General features: G+C 54.0%; 1 protein-coding gene across 1 annotated transcript; it reads right to left on the bottom strand.

The window, feature by feature from the left end:
- Positions 1-1,393: 1,393 nt before the first annotated feature.
- LOC121160613 (serine/threonine kinase 11 interacting protein) lies at positions 1,394-21,524 on the bottom strand. The gene is made up of 24 exons (XM_040986575.1): positions 21,218-21,524; positions 18,529-18,734; positions 18,269-18,343; positions 17,869-17,964; positions 17,402-17,509; positions 17,227-17,298; positions 10,648-10,774; positions 10,369-10,472; positions 10,163-10,258; positions 9,940-9,981; positions 9,635-9,781; positions 9,406-9,490; positions 8,571-8,942; positions 8,222-8,427; positions 7,812-7,928; positions 7,570-7,708; positions 5,868-6,101; positions 5,652-5,755; positions 4,736-4,830; positions 4,473-4,651; positions 4,159-4,240; positions 3,909-3,979; positions 3,255-3,490; positions 1,394-2,588 (listed from the first exon to the last, which is right to left on the bottom strand). Exons 1-24 carry the CDS (start codon positions 21,276-21,278, stop codon positions 2,445-2,447), a joined length of 3,198 nt encoding a protein of 1,065 aa, XP_040842509.1. The 5' UTR covers positions 21,279-21,524; the 3' UTR covers positions 1,394-2,444.
- Between the last annotated feature and the right edge of the window lie 475 nt (positions 21,525-21,999).

The raw sequence follows: 21,999 nt of genomic DNA, 5'->3' as shown, positions 1-21,999 counted from the left end.
CATTAAGATAACCAGGGTGCACAGCAACTAGGAGCACCAGGAAATAGATTTGGCTCCTCCTCTCTCAGCTGCCTAGGGCCTCACCTGGGTCTACAAATTACTCCGTGACTGGGAGACTGTTCTAGCCTGTCTGGTTCATGACCTGACCCAGCCTCTGGGCCGGGGCTTGCACGTGGGTCTCCTAGTGCAACACAGTTTCGGGCCAGAGGCTAGGACCTATCTCTTGGACCAGAACTACTCACAGATGGGAGGGGCTGCGCGTGGCAAAAGCACAGACAGTGAAGGGGTGGTGCACATCACCAAGAAAGTGGACTAATATTTTGGGAAGTTCTAATTTGCTTCAATTAAAAATTCAGGGCAGCTCGGAGCAAAAGAGAAGTAGGTGAGTTTACTTCCTGAGCCTCTGCCCAGGCCTTGCTGGCCCTCAGCTCCTCTGCCTGGTACCACAATTCCCTACCCTGGCAGTGTCTCCCGACTGGCCAGCTGCACAGGTCAAACTGTTTCCTCCCCACTCTCCTGTCAGACCATGCCAGGGCCCTGCTGGGGAGAAACCAATATTAGAAACCACCCTTTGCATAGGGAGCTTACAGATGCACAAAGAGGACAAGCTCAAGCCTCGAGGGAGAATTTAGGAGTCAGGGATATAAATGCAGCTCATTGTTTAAACGTTTGTCCTTGGGTACAGGACATTTTTTTTTCCTGTGTTTATTACTTTTCACTTAAGTTTTAAAGTAAGAGCTGTTTCAATAACCCATTTCAATTTCCAAGCATGTTAACTGCAAGGATTTAGAGATGTGGTAGGCTGGCTAGGCCAGGGCCACAGGACCACACCCGCTCCCAATTCTGCTGTCCCACCAGGCAAGCAGTCGACACACTAGCCAAAGCCTTGGCCAGACACAAAAAGTGGGCAGGACTCCTCAGAGAGCCTCACTCAGGGACAGGAAGCAAGAGCCCAAGGGTCACACTACACAGGTCAATGGGTGCCACCGCACCCAATGTGTTCATCCTTGGATTCAAGAAACACATTCCTGGGGGTGGCGCTGTGATGGTAACAACCATTATGCAAGCCAGTTCAAGCTGCTCCACTTCCCACCCAGTTCCCTGCTAATGTGCCTGGGAAAGCAGCAGAAGACTGCCCAAGTGCTTGGGCCCCTGCACCCTGTGGGAAACCCAGAGGAAGCTCCAGGCTCCTGGCTTTCAGATGGATTCAGCTCCAGCAGTTGCTGCTATATGGGAAGTTAATCCTCAGATGAAGTTCCTTCTGTCTTTCCCTGTAACTCTACCTTTGAAATGAAGAAAAAATAAATCTTTAAAAACATAAAACAAATTCACACTCAGCCAGGCTCAAGTTGTGAGTGGCGGGTTGTTTAGCTAGGACCCTGAGGGTTCATACTTGGTTCAAATCAGCTTAAGCCAAGGGGGTGGTGCTTCCTTCAGCTCACATAACCTAAAACTCAAGGGTGCCCACCTTCAGGGACAACTGGGCCCCAGGGCTCTAAGACATCTTCCACTTTCCACCTGCACTGGCTTTCTCCCTGGATGGCTCCACTTCCAGGAAAGCCATCCCCTTGCGGCCAGCAGCTTCCAGGTTGTTCCCAAGAAATCCACAAGCAGGAAACTTTATCAATAACTCCAGTAGAAGATCAGGACTGACAGGCCAAACCAGGCCACCTGACCAGTCCTGAGCCCATCACCACAATGAACATGCACACAAGCATATGCGCGCGCGCACACACACAAGTGGAGCTGGAAGTAAAGCAGTCAAGGACCATTGGATGAGGTAGCCCAGTGAGAGGGCAGGAGCAGAAAGTTCTGGACGTTGACCTCTTCCTCCACAGCTCAACATTCCCCCAGCCACCCTTCCCAGTGGCCTGAGATCCCCACTAGTTCCCACCTGGGATTCCAGCATGTGAATCCAACTGGCCCAGCTCACTGTAGCAGGGAGTCCATGCTGGGCCACAAGATGAGTCTCTGCCACTTGCCAATCAGATGCCTGTGGTTCACAGGCTCCACTTAATCCCAGGAGCCAGGGCCACACAGAGTATGGCTGGAAGTGGGCCCTTACAGCACAAACAAGGCTGCTTGGGCTGCTGATCGGGGAAGAATTACACTCAGAGTAGTTAAAAGAGGTTGGGAAAATTGGTTGGGCCATGAGTGATGCATCTAAGCACCACCACAGACACCTGCGATAGAAACAACTTTATTAGTACCTGAGAAAAAGTGCAGGAGGAACGCTCCTCCCAGCCACGTGGCCGGATCCCCTGGGCCAGCTAATCCAGAGGCCAGACCACTTCTCCTCTTTCCCTTCCACCCAGTGCCACCTGGTGCCTCACTGGCCGGGGCCCAGAGGCCAGAGGGGTACACAAGCAGAGCCTGGAAGCCAGAGAAGAACCATCCATGGCATGGTTTCTGAGGTCTAAGCCACAGTCAGAGGGCGAGTCTCATCATCGGTCAAGGTCCTCCTGGGTCACCGTCCGTAGTCCAATGGAAAACAGCTCTTCCCAGGGCTCCCGGATCCAAGCCAGCAGGGCTGTCAGCTGCTCCCGACACACAACACGGAGTGCCCAAAAGCTCTCCAGCCGTGACACCTAGCAGGGTGAGCAAGTGGGCTAGGTGAGACACATGAGGGAGGACTTGCAGCCCCTTCTCTGCTCAAGTCCTTTCCCCGGCCCCAAGCCTCTGTCAGTTCCCAGGAAAGATCTGGCCTCCCTGCTTTGTAAACTGAGCCCCAGCAACCTCCTCAAGAAGCCTCCAGAGGGCGTCCAGGATTAGTTCTAGTCCCTTTCCCCACCCGGGACCTAAAAAATGCCAAGATCTATAATCCACTCCAAGGAAGTATGTGTTGAGTTCCTGCCTCTACCACTTGGTAACGTCCCCAAGCCTCATCTGTAAAATGGGATCAAGTCCCAGTCCTCCTCCTCCTGGGGCTGTGAAGTGCACAGGGCTGGGACAGTGAGCCCAGCTAGCAAACCCCAAGCAGCTGGGGCCTAAGCAAAGGCCTCCCTGTTCATTTGTGATGGGGCTCACGTCCTGGGTGTTCCCACGGCCAGCTGCCTTGCTATCTACCTGCTGTTCATCCTCACCTGGCTGTATCCCAGATCCCCATACTCTGTGTATGTTCCCTCATCAGCAGTTCATCCTGGGCTGCGATCCCCACCCTCTCCAGTACCCCAGCATCATCTCCCCACCCTGTCTTCAGAACTCCCACCCCCTGCCCTCCCTTCCTCCCTCCCCTCCCACCTCTGTGCCCCCACCTCATCATAGAACACCAGGCGCAGGGCTTCGGGGGCTGCACGATAGAGCAGCACCGAACTCAGACTGCTTAGAGGCTGCTGGCCCCGCACGTGCAAGGAGGGCCCGGGGGCCTTCTCAGGGGCTTCGCCAGAAACTGTTGGAAGAGGGGGCTCTGCCAGGGACCCTGCAGCATCCTCATCTAACAGGTACAGTGTAGACAGAGTCAGCAGAAGGGACACAGGACATAGAGAGGGGCCTGCAGGGAGAGAGGCAGGGTGAGGCCCACAACAGAAGCCAGTGGAAGGTCGGGGTACTCCACCCCACTCCCAAACACCAAACCCCAAACACTTTCCAAACACCAGGGATCTCTAGTTTCCAACCTCTGAGGCCCAAGCCGAAGGAGTCTGTGCCAGTGCCCTCCCAGCCCAAACAAACTGGGAGTCCTCTATACCCCGACTCCTCTACCTCACTTCACAGACAGCCTAGACCCCCAAAGCACAAGGGTCTAAGCCACTCAGGATGCAGGTACCTCCTAGGACCACCCCTAGAAGCCGGGAGCCAACCTCTGAGTCCAGCCTGGGCTCATAGCACTGGCTACAGAAGTGAGAGCTGTCATGGGGCACTACAGGGGCTGCTGGCTCCAGGGGTGGGGCAGGGCAGCACGCAGACCTGACCTTCCACCAGGAACAGGCGAAGGTAGAAGAAGCGGGGACTCTCCAAGGAAGAGTCCTTCTCCAGCAGTGGCCTGGGGGGAACATGGCGGACACAGGAGGGTCAGTTGGCAGGGGGAGGAGGAGTTTAGGGGGCAATGGGAGGGAAGGGCTGGCTCAGGAGGGGGCCCAGGGTCCCCAGGGAGGTGTGAGCAGGAGCACGGGTGGCAGGACCATGTTTGGAGCTGCCCCACCTATGCCTCCCATGACCCACCAGAGTCGGTGCTGCGGGGTCACCTCCTCTTCTGTGGCGCTGACACAGCTCCTCTGGGTAGGGGGCAGAGACCCCAAGACATCTGCAGAGAGCCAGTGGGTGACAGGGAAGCCTCAGCAGGCCTAAGCTCCCCAGCCTAGTTCTCCGCCTTTCAACCTCTTCCTGTTCTCTGCAGTTCTCAATTTCATAAACTGGCACAAGCTCTGTGACCACCTGCACCACCACAGGGTGCACTACTGAAGGGTGCCAGGCTTGGGGAGCTCAGCCCTGAGGGTCCCGTCCCAACCTCCTGGCCTCTCCCTTCCCTGGCTCACCCAGCAGCTCCTCAAGGAAGATCCGGCAATGCCTGGCATCTCGGGGCAGCAGCACGCAGCCGCTGGTCCCGGCTGCCCACTCCAGCCGCAGGCTCTGCCCCGCCAGGCCCAGCTCTAGGCCGCTCAGATCCTGCAGGGCAACAGCCAGGGTCGGCTGCAGCCAGCCGGCTGGAGGCCCGCTGTGGAGGGAGATGGATCAATGACGCACAGTGTAAGGGCTGAGACGGAGAAGGAGGCCCCGGCTATGCTCCCGGCTCACTCACCAGATCTCCCCTGTCACCTTCAACAGATAAAGCCTGTGATCGGACACAACTACAAGGCCCAGAAATTCTGTGAAGCCTGCCAACACCACTGGCACCTAGAAACCAGAGAAGCAGGGAGGTGGGTGCATGTTTCTCCCCCAGCCTCTTCTCACTGCCCTGAGTCCACCCCATCTGTGAAGCTGGCCTTGAGCTCCGCTGCCTCTCCCTCCCACAGCCACTGCCCTCACTCTGCCCCCGGGAGCTTCTCTGCCAGTCATTGCTGTCTCCAACCCACCCAGCGCACTCTGCTTCAAACCCCTCAGTGGCTCCCGGAAGCCCACAGGACCATGCCCAAGGCCTTAGCAACCACACACCGTGGCTCCTCACCCCAGGCTGCCCTCGCCACTTGCTGCCCCCTCCCGCCTCCATGTCATGCTCCTTTTGTCACCCCCACCTTCCTTTTCCTTCCAAATTCTTAACTCATCTTTACCACTCAGTTTGGGCAGTACCTCCAAGGAGGATTCCTAACTCATGTGGGATCCTTCGCCCAACTGCAGTCCTTTCCCACTGCATGACAGTCACCAGGCCCTTTCTCCAGATGCTAAGATCAAGGGCTTGCACTCCTTAGCATTTGGTACGCATCAGGTGCTCAACAAACAGGCCGAGCAGCACTGAGCATCTGTAATGGCACCAGCAGCCCCCATATCAAGTGCCACGTGCCACGTGGAGCACTTCACTAACCTTCACTCTCATGCCACTCCTGTAAGGCAGGTGTGATCCCCAAGGGAAAAGGGCAGCAACCAAGGTTCAAATACAGCCACAACAGGACATTAACTGCTGTAGTGGAAACCCTGGGTCTGGCTCAACTTCCCATGGTAGGAACAGTGGGCACCAGGCTGCAGTCTAGGGGCCCTGGGCAGTATCTGGTGGCACAAACCTTGATGCAGCACTGGAACTCCTCCTGGGCATCACTGAACACCTCAACATCCAGGAAGAGCCGTAGTCGGTGGTCCACGGAGCGCAGGCCATGGCGCTCGAGGGCTGGGGGCAACCAGGGGACTGTCAGCCACCTCTGGCAATGCAGACTCCATCTCCACCCACCTTGCCCTTCCCCTCCATCAAACCCACTCCTGTCTGAGTCACCGCTACTCACGGGGACTCAGGCTCCAGCTGCTGCGGGAGTGGGAGCTGCTGGGAGCCTGATGCGAGTCGTCGGCAGTCCCAGCAGAGTGGTCGCTGTGGCCAGAGGGGTCACAGGCAGCGCCTGGGGACTCACAGGGAACTGGCGAATGCTCTCCCTGGTTCCGCTCCCTGTCAGGGCTTCTCCCGGACACAGCCAGAAGAACCACATGGTCGCTGCCACAGTTTGGACACACAGCAGGAGATTCTGCAGGGCAGGGCAGGGGGGAATGGATGCAGGCCCTATGAGCCCCTCCGCCCCTTCTGCACATCACACACAAGCTCCCCACCACTCCGTGACACTCCCTGCCTGGTCACAGGCCTCCTGCCAGTGCTGACAGCTCTGGGTTCACACACTGCACCATAACCTCCAACGGCAGTGCCCCCAGCCCCATGAGGGCCAGGCTGGACACAGCTTCCTCTTCCTCACGCACCCCACCTTCTAACCTCAGACTAGGCCAGACTCAACTAAACCCTGCTCTGGCTCCCTCCATGCTCCCATACTCCTGTATGCAGAATAGGAAAAGCGTTGACAATGCTAGAGCCAGATGTGGAGCCGACCCCAGCTCTGCCTAGTAATAGCTCTATAGTCAAGGCACAGAGACTCGGGCATGCCACTGGGCTCTATGAGGACAGCTGAAGGGAGGAGGGCTGAAGTCAGCTGCAGGGAGGGAAGGCAGGCTCAGAGCAGTTCAAGGTGCCAGAGTCCAGGCCAGGGTCAAAACTCCCTTCTCCTGCCTTCAAACAAACAGAGAGAAGACTAAACAATCTACACCTCCCACCCAAGGCCACCCAGCTGCAGGAAGCCATGGCCGCTACCAAGTGGGGGGGACCTGCTCCGTGCCAGGGATCTGCCTGTCACCAAAACATGCCATGAGGATGGAGGGAATCCCATTTTCTCGGTGCAGATGAGGTAACTGGTGTTCAAACAAAAGGAGCCCCTCACACAGGTAGCCTTCACTAGTAACGTCACACAGGAGAGACCCCCCAAGGCCCAGGGCTCCAGAGAGCACCAGCAGGGCCCAGGGGAAGCTGGGGCTGCCGCCATCATCCGGGTTGTACTGCTGGGTCTGCCTGCCAGGGCATGCAATCACCTGGACAGCAAAGCAGGCCTCCACTCTGAACCAAGTGGACACCCCTGCTCAAGCCGCTGCCAAGACGCAAGCAGCTGACAAAAACCAGGCATCTCAACACAGCAGGAGATCAAAACTGTCTCCTTCTTCAAAGACATTGCTTTTTGCTTGGCCAAGAGGAACCTGCTTGGAAGAATAGACTGGAGATGCCACAAGGCACTCCTGGGAATCAGCTAGCTTGTCAGGTCAGTCAGGAAGGACAAACCCGCAACCAAGCAGGGGGCAGCACTACAACCCAATCCTGCAGGAAGGGCACCTCCGGGCTTGTGCTGTTTCTGCAGCACTGGCCAAAACACCAGAAGGCCTCCAGGTTGTGAAAAAGTCATGGGTGTGTCACAGCAGGCAGGAAGACGGCACTTCCTGACCAGAGGGGAGAATCAAGAAGTCCCTTCTCCTTTTTGTAGTTTCTGCTTTCATTCTTGAAAACCCAGCAGGCGGGCAGGTTTTGGTTTCTGTTCCAGCACCCTGCCTCACCAGAGTTCCTCTGCTCCCTCCCCAGCCCAACTCTGCAGCAGAGAGGTCAAAGGCAGGGTAGGTACCGACCTGTCTTTGCACACAGAGGCCTCCAACCTTCCCCGCCACAGCGCAGACACTGGAACCTGCCCCTGGGCAGCTCCTTGGCTTCCCCAGGCAGCTGCTGCTGAGCTCTGTCGGTCACTGGGGTTAGGACAGCAAGCAGCTCCTGGGAGGGGCGGGGTGAGGGGATGCAGTTCAGAGGCAGCTGAGAGCAAGAGGATTTCCCATCAGCTCCCCAGCCTTGCAAACCCGGCTCTAGGCCCCATCACCTGGATGGCCACATGGGCATCGGGCTCCAGCACCACATAGCGACGCAAGCGCCGGTCAGGGCATATATAGGAGAAGCGCAGCAGGAGGACGGGCGCCCCAGGGAGCAGGCCTGAGCCCTGTACAAGAAGAGGGGACCAGGTGGAAACTGTGGGGCCTGGGGGTGTCAGAGTAGCAGTGTTAAACCAAGGGCATGGAAAAACACGCACTCAGAATCCCGTCTAAGACCTTGTGCTGGCATCCTAACTCTAGGGTCCAGCACAGCCCAGCCCTCACCCTCAAATGGGCTCCAGCATACCCTCGCCAACACACACACACACCAGCACCACTCCTGGGCTCCAAGCACCCCCAAGGACCGCAGCAGCAGCGCGTCCAGTGGCTGGCACGTACCCACAGGCCACTCCATCCTCACCTGGGGCCCTGGCTCCTCCTGGGCTGGCATCTCGGATTCCAGTTCGGCGGACTCCAGGCACTGCAGCTCCAGCCGTTCCAGAGTCCGGGCTGCCTGAAGTTCCACCTCAAACAAGTGGGCAGCAGTGACCCGGAGAAAGCACTCCTGGCCCCGCAGCCCCTTGGGGCCCTGCAGGCGACACACCAGCATGGGCCGGCAGAGCTCCGCTGAGAAGAGACCAAGAGAGGAGGCCTGGAGGGAGGGAATGTGGCCCCAAGACTCCGGCCCTGCTGCCAGGCTGGCCGGTCCCCATTTGCAGGTCATCCAGCATCACTCCTCCCAGCTCCTCCTACGGCCTTGCAGTACCCACCTGCTACTTCCTTCTGTACCTGCTCCTCTTCTTCCTCCTCTGCTTCCTCCTCTTCTTCCTGCTCCTCCCTCTCCTCTTCCTCCCGTGGCTCCAGCCCCAACCTTCCCTCCTCCGACATTTCTTGGGGGGAGAGCTCGGTGCCTGCAGCTTCCTCCTCTGGGGGCAGAGGGCTGGGCAGAGGCTCTGAGTCAGGGGAGTCCCGAGGAGGCGGTGGTGGTGGCGGTGGCATGTTGCAGGCATCAGCTTTGGAGGCAGCCGGAGTGGCACTCCCATAGGCCTCCACATGGTTCCTGTACTGCAGCCACTCACAGCCGAACCTCTCCCGGAAGCTGTTGAGCAGCTCCAGCTCCCGGTGCTGCTGCACAAACCACTCTGGGCAGGTAGGGGAGGCAGAGGTGAGTGGGCTGCACAAGGGAGGCAGCAGGTATCCCCCGAGCAGCATGTCCCCCCACGTGTGTGCTCTCACTTGCTGGTCACACACAAGCCAGCAGGGCACAACCCAAGCTGCCCTGGAGAGTCACGATACATAATCATGTTATGCAAGCTGCTGCAATCCCTCAAGAAAGAGACCCCATGTTTAACCTGGCCCCCCGTAAACACATATGCCCACAAGAGCTCCTAATGAGAGGACCGTGACACACTGCACAGCTGACATTCCTTGACAACCTTTGGTCAATGCTGCTGGGGGCAGGTACTTCTCTTTCCTCTAGTGTAAACTGACCTTAAGATCTTCTGGAATGTTCCAACCCACCTGACAATACCTCCTCCCATCATAGTGCTCAGGGGTCTAAGAGAACCAAGTGGGTAGCAGGGTGAGTGTCTTGGGCCAACTCACCGGCCGGGGAGGGGTCCAGCGTGCGCGGCTCTGGGTCTGTGTCACTGGGCTCGGAGATGCTGGCCCTCCTCACTCGCACTCGGCTCTGAGAGCAACATGACAGAGGTCTACCCAAGCCAGGGCTGCTGGCACTGCCAGCCGTGGCCACTCCAGTCTAGCACAGCACAGCCACTCCAAGGGGGTAAGGCTTCCCCACCACTCCCACGTCCAGGAATAAAAGCAGTGTTACCTTAACCTTCCGCAGTGGGGGCTGGGGCACAATGCCCCCTGAGGAGAGGCTGTCACTCAGCTCAGGGCCACCTGAGGTTTCGGTCAGACTCCCTGCTGACCAGGGTACAAGAGGGGCAGGAGGGCCCAGCCCTGAGGATGCAGGGGTCTGGCACATGACAGGGAAGAGAGAAGTCAGGATCAGGGAGCACCTGTGCCCAGCCCACACCAGCCCAGAGTGTCCCCTGGCTGCCCCCAGCTCCCTTGGCGGCACCCTCCCTTCCAGCAGCCCTGGCCACCCAGCTCCTTTGCCCCTACCACACTGACCTGGAAGTCCCTCGCTGACAGGACGCGACCATCAAGAAGGAACTGAGCAGGGACAGAGGGGAGACGGAGCGCTGGGGGTGGAGCCGGCCCAGGTGGCTCGGTGCTGACAACAGAGTAACACGGGGTCCAGGCCCTGGCCCCTCCCCAGGGATGGCAAGAGGGCGCCGGGAGGCAAGACCGAGTGGGAGGGGGAAAGCAGGGCACACATAGGACAATCACTCACACCAGAAGTCGTGTCCCTGGCCCGCGGGGACAAGTACTGCACGGTGGCCGCTCGGTGCTCAGGGTGGAACCACAAAGGATTCCCCTCCAGGAAGAGCTGAGGGAACAGGATGAAGAAATGAGGGGGGCCTGGGGTCTCCCCAGGTGTTTGAGGGAGCAGGCAGCCACCTCCAGCCCAGTGGGGCATGGCGGACACCCACAGCCCACCTTGCGGAGCTCTGTCAGCAGCAACAGAGGGGACAGCTCCCTGTGTCCTTCCAGCAGATTGTACGCCACATCCAGGTGCCGCAGGCTCCTCAGCTGCTCCAGGCCTGGAGCAGAGACAAAAAACGAGGAAGGGCATGTGGGTGCCAGCAGGCACGGTGGGGCGTGTGCCAGAGGAGGGGGCTGTGGAAAGACTAAGAGGAATAGCTCAGCCCTCCCCGCTTCCGAGGCATCTCAAGGCTCACGGTCCTGCACACCCTTCCACCTGTGTCCCGTGCTCACCACGCAGGCTCTGGAGCTCATTGCCTCGTAGTATCAGGATCCCCAGGGCAGCTCCCGAGGGCCCCATCCTTGGCACCGAATGCAAGCGGTTGTAGGAGATGTCCAGATAGTAGAGCTCCGACAAATCCTGGCAGGGGGGTAGGAGACAGGATCACGCCTTAACCAAAACCTGACCGGGGTTTTCCGAGCCCCTTTTTGACTCAGCCTTGACCTTGCTTAAGGAATTGTTTCCTCCACCCGTTCCCACTCCCGTGGAAAGAGCAGAACAAATGCCAGCGTGGTTCCTGAGAGCTCCAGACCTCAGCCCTGGCATGCCACTCCAGTGCCCTTAACTTCCTGCCTAACAAAACTCAAGGCTACCCAAGATTTCATTCTTGGTTCCAGCCAGTGCCTGATGTCCCAGGCTCTGTGGGAGGCTGGGCTCCCTAACCCACTCACACTTCAGGCTTCCAGGCCACACTGGGGCCATCCAGGGACACAGAGACACCCAGAAGCAAACAACTTGAGGCTGAACACAACCTCATTTGCAACCAAGCGTTCTAACCTTAGTCATTGTTGGATAGTCACTGGTTCAGCTGATGACTTTCCTAAAAGCTCCTGTAACCAGGGACAGGTCAGAGCACTTGCTTCAACAAGAAGGGACTGTCCACCTCACAGCCCAAGGAAAAGAACCATGCCATGTAGCCCAGAGTCGTTTCATGGCACCGCTTAAATCACCATGGCCTAAGTCAGGCTTCCAAAATGGGCCATGGGAAAGCTGATAGCTCCTAAAACTGCCAGCCAGGATCTAGGAGGCAAAGAACTGTGAGACAGAGCAGGCAGGGGCTACTTCCGGTTTTCAGAACTTTTTGCTTACAACATTGCTGGTTCTTTGATGTTCTCATTTCTGGACACGAGGAACCTCTTCCCCTTTGAGGTTAGTCATGACTCACAATACGGTCCATTGTGCTTTAGTGAACAAAAATGAAACATTTCTCTTTTCCCCTCAAGAATCTGGACTCCCCCTAGCAGGTTGTTCCCATTTGCCTGGAATACAGTTATAGACATCAGTTTGTTAAGAATCTGTCCTCCACGGGGCACAACCTAACTGGGAAAGCTGATGATCTAACTAGGCCGATAGGGTTTTAAAGATCTTAAGCTAAAATTTATGGAGGTTCACAAACCCTCTTGGAAAAACCAGGCATGCCAATCTTCCCAATGAGTCATAAAGGTAACTTCCTGCCAGACCTTGGGACAGAAGGCTATCCTGGGTATTTTAAAGAGGAAGCTTTGGGCCTGGCAAGGTAGCCTAGTGGCTAAAGTCCTCGTCTTGCATGCACTGGGCTCCCATACGGAGACCAGTTTGTGTCCCAGCAGCCCTGCTTCCCATCCAGCTCCCTGCCTGTGGCCTGGGAAAGCAGTTTAGGACAGCCCAAAGCCTTGGGATCCTGCACCCGTATGGGAGACCTGGAAGAAGCTCCCTGGATCCTGGCTTCGGATCAGCTCAGTTCCAGCTACTGTGGCCACTTGAGCAGTGAATCGGCGGACAGAAGGTCTTCCTCTCTCTCCTTCTCCTCTCTGTATATCTGACTTTCCATTACAAATAAATAAATCTTAAAAAAAAGGGGGGGGGGGGGTATTTACAAATCTGCAGGCTGCAGGTAAGGCCTGCTGGCAAGCTCTTGCCTTGGCTCCCTAGATCTTTTCTTGTTTTTTGTTTTTTGATACAGTTTAGTTGACAACCTAAATCTTTTAAAAGTAGTCTGGGGTAGGTGCTGTGGCATTGTAGCCTAAACCTCTATTTGTAGTGCCAGCATCCTACATGGGAAAAAGTTTGCGTCCTAGCTGTTCCACTTCCAATCCAGCTCCCTGCTTGTACACTGGGAAAGCAGCAGGAGATTGTTCAAGTCCTTGGGCCCCTGCACCCATGTAGGAGACCCGGAAGAAGCTCCTGGCTTCAGATCGGCCCAATTCCAGCCATTATAGCCATTTGGGGAGTGAACCAGCAATGGAAGATCTTTCTCTGTTTCTCCTCTCTGAAACTCTGCCCTTCCAATAAAAAATAAAACACTTTTTTTTTTTTAGTCCATTCTGAAACTGATTTTTAAATGTTCTACCAAAGTAAACTTAAAAAGGCATGTAGTCGGGCCTGGCACGATGGCACAGTGGTTAAGGTCCTCGCCTTGCACGCCCAGGAACCCATATGGGCGCCGGTTCTAATCCCGGCAGCCCCACTTCCCATCCAGCTCCCTGCTTGTGGCCCGGGAAAGCAGTTGAGGACGGCCCAAAGCTTTGGGACCCTGCGCCTGTGTGGGAGACCCGGAAGAGGCTCCTGGCTTCGGATCGGCATAGCATCGGCCGTTGCGCTCACTTGGGGAGTGAATCATCGGACGGAAGCTCTTCCTCTCTGTCTCTCCTCCTCTCTGAATATCCACCTTGCCAATAAAAATAAAATAAATCTTTAAAAAAAAAAGGCATGTAGTCAATTACCTATGTAATCACACCTATGTGAACAAGCAGGTCAAATCTACTGAGACCAGGCTGATTTTGTGAACACAATCTTACTTTTATTGTCTTCAATCAATCCAGGGGTAACTAAAGATAAAACTTGTTTGTTTCAGTGAAAAAAGTTATTAACATATCCAGATTCTAGTCCTGTTCATTTTCTTTTTCCTTTTTAAGGATTTATTTATTTGAACGGCAGAGTCGCAGAGATAGAAAAATTCTCCCTTCACTGGATCACTGTCCAGATGGTCACAATGGCCAGGTCAGAGCCAGGAGCCTGGAGCCAGGAACTCCATCTGGGTGGTGGGGGTTCGAGCCATCTTCTATTACCTTTCTCAGCACATTGGCAGAAAGCTGGATTGGAAGTGAGCAGCCAGGACTCAAACTGGCACTCAATATGAGCTGTTGGCACTGCAAGCACTGGCCTAACCCACTTGGCCCATACAGGTCCCCCAGTCCTGTTCATTTAGTGTGAGGTTTGATTATCGACTGGCCAACAGGACTGGGTCCTGCCTTACACATTTTGTCAGCCCTCAGCAAATTCTCAATTCTTCTAGTTTGTTTCAATACTTGCTACAATTCTCAAAATAAACGCTGCCAGGTTTTCATCCCTCCCTCTTGATTCGGCATCACTGAGAATGAAAATCAAGACTGCACTAAGCTCTAGGTCACCCTGTAGATAATCCGTCCCTGTCCCCACCCTCAACCAGAATCTGAAGAAAATGCCAGTGAGCTCCAACCACACTACTGCATATCACATGAAGAGGCCTCATCACACAAAAGACTGTGTGTGAAACATTACATGCCCAGAGCTGCTGCACCACTCCCACCCTAAGGGGCCCACTCACTAAGACCACAGCAATTCCTGAATCCTCAAGCTCTGCTCCAGGAAAGAACCAGGACCATGACGCTGAGGCCAGGGCAGCAGCAGAAACACTCACACCATGGCTCAAGAAATCCATCAGACTGCCCCCACCATCCTCTTGTCCCCTTGGGAGATGCTCAGAGCTCAACAGTGAGGGATCTTCCCAGCTGGGTGCCTTTGGGACTCAGAAAATGGATTTATAGTCTGCTCCAGTCACTGATCTTTTTCTTCGCATTTCCATAGAAATGACCTCCATTAAATGTTCACATCATCCAGCAAATATCCTCTATTATTGAGTCTCACTACACAGTTCAGTTGGCCCTTAATGAACAAAACTTTGTCAGGCAAGAAACGAATTGACATTGCTCAGACGAAAGACAAATGTCTCTCCCTGAACAAGGACCAAAAAGATTCTCATCTTGACCAATTCTAGTTGAGCCCTTCTAAAAAGCCTCTTTTTTGACTGGGCCTCAACCTTGGTCTATAAAAAAATTAAGAATACTCAACACAAATTCAACATAAATTATCTTTTTCCATATCTTGCACAATGATTCAGTGGCTAAATCCTCACCTTGCATGTTCCCAGATCCCATTTGTGTACCGCTTTGTGTCCCAGCTGCTACACTCCCCATCCAGCTCCCTGGTTGTGACCTAGGAAAGCAGTGGAGAATGGCCAAAGCCTTGGGACCCTGCACCCATGTGGGAGACCCAGAAGAAGTTCTTGGCTCCTGGGTCTCCCATTACCTCAGCTCCAGCCATTGCAGGCATTTGGGAAGTAAATCAATGGGCAGAAGATCTTTCTTTCTGTCTCTCCTTCTCTCTGTAAATTTGCCTTTCCAATAAAAAACAAATAAACCTTTAAATATATATATGTAAAACAAATTATCTTTTTTCCAGGATCAATATTGTAGCACAGTGGGTTAAGTTAATACCTGTGACACTGGCAACCCATACAAGCACCATTTTCAGTCCTGACTGCTCCACTTCTGATCCAGTCCCCTGCTAATGTTCTTTAAAAAGCAGCAAAAGATAGCCCAAGTACATGGCACCCTGCAACCCATGATGGAATTTCCATGCTCCCAGCTTTCAACTGGCCCAGTCACAGCTGCTGGAGTCATTCAGGGAATGAACCAGGCAATGAAAGATCTACTTTCTTTCACTCTCTCTCTCTAATATATATATATATATATATATTATATATACATATAATCTTATATATAATATATATAATTATAATAATATTGTAATAATTATATATAATATATATTATATGTATATATATTATATATACATATAATCTTAAAAAAACATTATTTCTATTTCCACAATAAAACTCTTGTGAGTATTGTGGTATTTCAGGGTAAGCTGCCACTTAGGATGCTCATGCCCCAGATTAGCGCGTCTGGGTCCTAGCTCTACTTCTGACCCAGCTTCCCGCTAACGCACACTCCAGGAGACAGTGGGTAATAGCTCAAGTACTTGAGCCCCTGCCACCCATGTGGAAGACCTAGTCTGAGTTCCGTATTCCAGTTCATGAACAAACAATGGAAATTATATCTATCTCAACCTCTGTCACTCTGATTTTCAAATCTATTTCAAGAAAAAGCAGACTTGAAGCAAACTGGGAGACCTCAATTGCTCCCAAGTGGCTCCCAGTTTAGGGCCACCCCAGTCTCAGCTATTGCAGGCAACTCGTGGATCAACCAGAGGATAAGCAATCTCTGCACCTCAATTTGCCTCTCAAAATAAAAAGAACTTTGGACAAAGATCCACGTGCCTCCCAGCAGCTCAAGCCCACATCCTCAGGATAGCTACCCCGGCACCCTTAAATTCCTACCAGGGAAAACTCAAGCTGCCAAATAACTGACTACTTGTAGCAGCCAGCACAGGGCCCCTGTTCCGCAGTCTCTGTGGGATTAGGGGCCTAACAAGGCTGAGGTACCCAGGTCAGCAAGCCCAGAGGAGTTTCACCAAGCCCAAAGCCTCCTTCTGCTCTTTGTGTCTACTTCCCTGGCTCTGCTCAGGCCCTTGCCACTCACCCATCTAATCTCCTTTTTAAAATGCCCAGTGGGGCCCGGCGCGGTGGCACAGTGGTTAAGGTCCTCGCCTTGCACGCCCGGGAACCCATATGGGCGCCGGTTCTAATCCCGGCAGCCCCGCTTCCCTTCCAGCTCCCTGCTTGTGGCCCGGGAAAGCAGACGAGGACGACCCAAGGCTTTGGGACCCTGCGCCCGTGTGGGAAACCCGGAAGAGGCTCCTGGCTTCGGATCGGCATAGCATTGGCCGTGGTGGTCACCTGGGGAGTGAATCATCGGACGGAAGCTCTTCCTCTCTGTCTCTCCTCTCTGTATATCCGCCTTTCCAATAAAAAATAATAAAAATAAATCTTTAAAAAATAAAATAAAATGCCCAGTGACCTCTGCACAGATTGAACTGGAGCTCAGTTCATGTTGGACCTTCTTTCCTATTATAATAGTTTAGTACTGATCAAAATCTGCCCATTCTTTAACTAGCACCCAGCTTTGTTCAATGTTGACAGGGAAATGGGACAACATGCAAAACAAGTGTTTTACCAGACTCTCAGCCTAGGCCCTGGTCTACACATTTACTCTCACTCTCTTATACAAAAGCACCTACTCAAGGCTGACATAATGGCTCAATTGGCTCTATGTCCATCTCCAAGCACAACTTCCCATATGGGTGCCAGTTCCTGTCCTGGCTGCTCTACTTCTCATCCAGCTCCCTGGCTTGTGGCCTGGAAAAGCAGTACAGGATGACCCAAAGTCTTGGGAACCTGCACCCACATGGGATACCCAGAGGAGGCTCCTGGCTACTGGCTTCGGATCAACTCAGTTCTGGTTGTTACGGCCATTTGGGGAGTGGATCAGCAGATGGAGACTCTCTCTCTCTCTCTCTCTATCTCTCTCTCTCTGTAATTCTGCCTTTTCAATAAATCTTAAAACAAACAAACAAACAAAAAAAAGCAGCTACTACTATGATTGTTACTTTAAAGGTGAAATAACAAGAAGTTACCTAATTGGCCCCAAGTGACACAGGCTGTCAGAAACTGAGATCTGAACTCCACTTTGTCTGAGCCCCAAAACAGCACCCAGAGGTGATGTCACCCAGTGGGAAGGACAAGGTGGCGGATGGGGCCCAGGAGAGAGTGTGAGAATAGTCAAAGGCCCAGGCTGGTAGGGTTGGTCAGCTGTCAGGCTGCGTGCACTCACCATGAGGAAGCCCTTGCAGTCCTGGATTTGATTGTGGCTCAGCTTCAAGAAGCGCAGAGCTGACAGGAGACGCTGAGAGGGTCGGGAAAAGAAATGGAAAAACACAACCTCACTACAAGGACACCACACCAGCCCACCTGCCCTTCTCCCGGACCGCCATCCCCAAGGTACTCACCAGGGAACTGTCTAAGGCCGTCAGTGCATTGTAGCTGAAGTCAGCAGAGAGCAGGGCCAGCCAGGGGAGGGCAGAGCACAGGTCCCCTCCGCAGGCTGACAGTAGCTCCTAAGAGGAGAGACAGGTGCATCTTTACTCCACTGTCACCCTCCTCACCCTACCAAGTCCGCGCCCTCCCATCCAGCCATTCTGGTCCTGTGCACTGGACTCCATCTGAGGATACGTGCCTCAACAGAACTTGGGGATTTGTCTTCAAGGGTTTTGCCGTGGGGATAGGAGAGAAGCAGCCACAAGAATATTTAATTCACTGCAAACCTCTGGACAGGGACAGAATGCGGCAGCAGCATGGGGGTGGGGGGGTGCAAGAACGCTGGAGGGAGGCAGGAGCGAGGAAGGCAGCAGAGAACAGCAATGCTTGCTCCCCTAGGTCTTTCAGGAAGCATCAGGAGCCACCTCCTCCTTCTTACCTCCAAAGCTTGCATGCTCCTGCTGCAAATCAGGGTCTCCAGCTGGGAGTAGATGGCGCGGAGGCCATGCAGGCAGTGGAGGGGGACACCTCGGAGCTAGACAGGGAAAGGGAGAGAGGGAGGAAGGGATAGGAAAGGGGAAGGGAGAGAAGGAGAGGGGAAGGAAGGGAGAGAGGAGGCAGAACTTCAGAGAAATCAAAGATCTCATCCCTACCTCCCCAGCGATGACAAAGCCCAGCTAAGACCAAGGGAAGCACTGAACAGGAAAATGAATGGACACCACACACTATGGGTTTGTACACCCAGGCCTGGTCTCCCCACCAAAAGATGCCACCTCTTTCCCCAGAGGTTGCCCCAAGTTAGGTTTCATGCACCACCATCACGCCCCAGTGCCCTGTACCTCCAGCTGTCGAAGGGACTTGAAAGGAAAAATCTTGATGGGCCCCGGGAGGCCAGGACCAGGGATGTAGACTAGCTAAAACGAAAACACACTGGTCACTATGGCATGGCAGATCTCCCTCCTGGAGCACAGGCACCTGCATCTCTGACATTAGTGTATCCTGGTCCTGCAGATGTCTTGCTCCCTTGACCCACTTGCAGCCTCATCCTTCTCCTGGGCTCTTTGTCCATCCCCCATCTCCACCCTGCCTGCCCCAGCACCTTGAGTGATAGTGTCTTCTGCAGCACATCGAAAAGGAACTGGAGCTGGAGGATGATGGGCGAGTCAGCAGGATGGGAGGGTAGAGCCACAAAGCCCGTCTGGCCCGGGCCCCAGGGCCCCAGGTACAGCTCAAACACACGTGTCAGCTGCTGCAGCGTGGCCGTGAGCAGGCTCAGCGTGCTACAGCCAGACAGCACTGCGTCTCCTGCAGAAAGGGCAGGTCAGGAGAAGGGCTTTCCTTTTATTCTGTCACTTTGTGACCCCAAAAGACATCCCTTCCCACCCCAATCACAGATCTCCCACTACAGGATCAAAGGGCTCCCCATTGCATCTTCAAAAAAGTCCTAATGATTCAACCTAATGCATGAAACGATTTGGCCACACAACTCTAACTACTATCTGTAAAGTTTCTTTCACCTTCTGCTCAAATAAGCCTGGTCTACTCCACTTGGATTCACAGCCCTCTCATTCATTCATTCATTCATTCTCTCTCTCTTTCTCTTAAGATTTATTTATTTTTATTGCAAAGGAACATTTACAGAGAAAAGGAGAGACAAGGATTTTCCATCTGTTAGTTCGCTCCCCAAATGACTGCAATATAGCCAGAAATGAGCTGATCTGAAGCCAGAAGCCTCTTCCAGGTCTCCCACACGAGTGCAGGATCCCAAGGCTCTGGGCTATCCTCTGCTGCTTTCCCAGGGCATAAGCAGGAAGTTGGATGGAAAGTGGAGCAGCCAGGACATTAACCAATCCTAGAACTTGCACAGGGAGGATAAGCCAACTGAGCCACCACACCAGGCCCCGGCTCCCCTCCCCCCGGCCCCCCACTCTCACTTTCTGATACATCTTCTGCTGCTGCTAAGGACTCACAAGAGCTCTCTTACTTGTGCTGCTAGGCTCAGCTCAGGGCCAACCTCCTCAGGCAAGCCTTCCCGGTAACTGCTGAATGCTCCCACAGCCACTTCGACTGAAAGCTGGTGGGAACACTTCTTTTTCGTTCTCTTTTCCTACATTTATGGAAACTTTTGAAGAACCCTAAAGGGCACGTGATAGGAAGAAGAATAATAATGGATTATATCATTCAAGTGTTGTTATTGCTCTTTTTGTTAAAAGCCATCCCTCTCTCTCTCTACGTGGAAAGTCTCCTTCCTGCCAAGGGCCATCCAGGTATTTACTGAAGTCACACAAAATTATCAGTTTAAAAATCAGCATGCTATAGACTGACTAAATTTCAAGCCCCACCTGCAGTTGTGTTGGCAGGGACAGACCAACTTCGGGGCTTTAAATGGTCTGTGGGACAGACATTCACCATCCCACAAAATAATCAGGCTGGAAGGCCTAGCTGGCCACCTCGGTATCCATGACTGCCCTAAAGGAGTCCGCTGTTGGTGAGGCATGGAGAATCATTCTTTGACTTTAAAAGGCCAGAAAGGAAGGATGCTGCGGAAATATCACTCCCACTCCTTTCAGCCAAGGATGGCATTTGATGTAAATACAGTGCGGTGTCAAAATCAGGAAATGTGAAGACACAGCCGTGTTGTCCAGACAGACGCCTGCAAGTACTTCACAGTCCACACTCAAGACGATTCCACCACCACAAAGATTTGCTGGTGACCTCTTCATCACACACTCACACACCCCACCAACCCTAAGCCTTGGGGCCAGCTTGGATGTTGATTGAACAAGCCCTGCAACCTCTCTCATAAAGGATCTCTATGTACCAGAGACGCTATGTGGTTCAAGGACTCGCCTTCCTTTCTGTCCTCAAAGAGGAAGTTCAGCAAGTGCAGAGTATCATACAAAGTGCATTACGATCAACACAACTACGGTATTAATACAAGCCAGAAAACAGATTCCACCATACCATCAAGCCCAGAAGGGTGGCCAAGGTTGACCAGTAACAAGTGTCAGATGATTCTGTAACTCTACCGAAATCTTCAAACATTCCCAAAGGGAGAGGCCTTATTAACTGTCCTGCAGATGGGAACACGGAAGTGCTAAGGAGTCCAGAGTCCTGACTGAGATCCTACACCTGGGAGAGAGTTACTACATTGTCTAAAAGCCAGCCCCATGGGTGCATTCAAATGAATCCCGGGCCCACACAACGGCTCAGTGCCTAGACACTTGCCTTGCACAAGCTGCCTCGGCATCCCATATGAGCGCCGATTCATGTCCCAGCTGCTCCACTTCCCACTCAGCTCTCTGCTTTGGCCTGGGAAAGCAGCAGAGGACAGCCCAAAGCTTTGGGACCCGGTACCCTCAAGGGAGACCTGGAAGAGTTCCTGCTCCGGCCTTTGTGACCACTTGGGGAATGAACCAGGAGAGATCTTTCTCCTGTGTGTAAATCTGCCTTTCTAATTAAAAACTACGATTTTTTTAAAAATCCCCTCAGGAGCTCTGATGTCCTGTGAGGGTACCACACACGTCAAGTCTGAGAGTGGGTCAAGTGAGACTGACCCCAACTCTTCCATTTCCACGAATTTTATCCAACAGTGAGGATGACCAGTCCCCGGTCTGGCAGGTATCAACCAGGTCCCTCGGACAATATCACAGGATTGCAGGCTGTACCCTGCCAGAGACCGGACCCCGAAAGCAACCGCGGGCGAGCAAATCGCTACTCGGAGATGCCAGAGGGCCGGGCGCAAGCCCACTCGGTCCGAGGCCCTTCGTCACCGGAAGGCCACTCACCCGACTCCCGCAGCAGACCCGCAAGTTTCCACACCACCGAGTCCCGCGGGGCGGTCGCCATGGCCACAGGACGCCGGGGGCGGAGCCTGCGAGGAGGAAGTGGAAGAGCCCTGGGGTGGGGAGTGCCCAAACCTCAGGCGTCCGGAAACGATCAAGAAGGATGAGCGAGAACGAGTGTCCTCCGGAGTGCCCTCTCCATGGGCACTGAGACCCGTCCGGCCACACCGACCTCCTGGCAGGCCCGGCTACCTGACCCGCAGCCAGAGCGCCAGGATGACCAGGAAGTCCCGCCCCGGAAAAGCACGCTCCCCGAGCCGGAAAAACATGTCCGGAGTCGTGCGGACGTGTCCGGGGAGGCGGGTCTGGCTGGCTCGGGGCGCTCCTCCTTTCGTGGGGCGGCGCCTGGGGTGCGGAGCTTGGGTCTTCCCGGTTGCCCCATGGCGGCCCCTCGAGGCCACCTAGGAAACCTTGGCTGCTTTGCCGAGTGAACAAGAAATCAGTGTTCAGAGAAATGGAATTTCCTGCTGGTTCAAGGCGGACCATTCCTTTTCCAATGGAAGGAGAACGTGTCTGCCATAGATGTTTTTTGTTATTTGCTTGAGGCTTTTCCTTAGTCTCCCTCCATACTTTTTCTTTTTAGCACCTTCTTGCCGTGGTGCATTGGAGAACGCATCCATGCTTCCCCTCCCCGCCCCCACTCTACCTCCTACCTTGTTTGACCAGGTTTCCTCTGGTCACACACAAATCGAAAGGTTGTTTGTTCCGGATTTGAAGACTAGCCT

The sequence above is a fragment of the Ochotona curzoniae genome, unplaced genomic scaffold (genome assembly GCF_017591425.1).
Source record: "Ochotona curzoniae isolate NIBS_2020 unplaced genomic scaffold, NIBS_Ocur_1.0 contig_4514, whole genome shotgun sequence".
Lineage (NCBI taxonomy): Eukaryota > Metazoa > Chordata > Mammalia > Lagomorpha > Ochotonidae > Ochotona > Ochotona curzoniae.
This window is presented reverse-complemented; position numbering and strand designations above follow the sequence as displayed.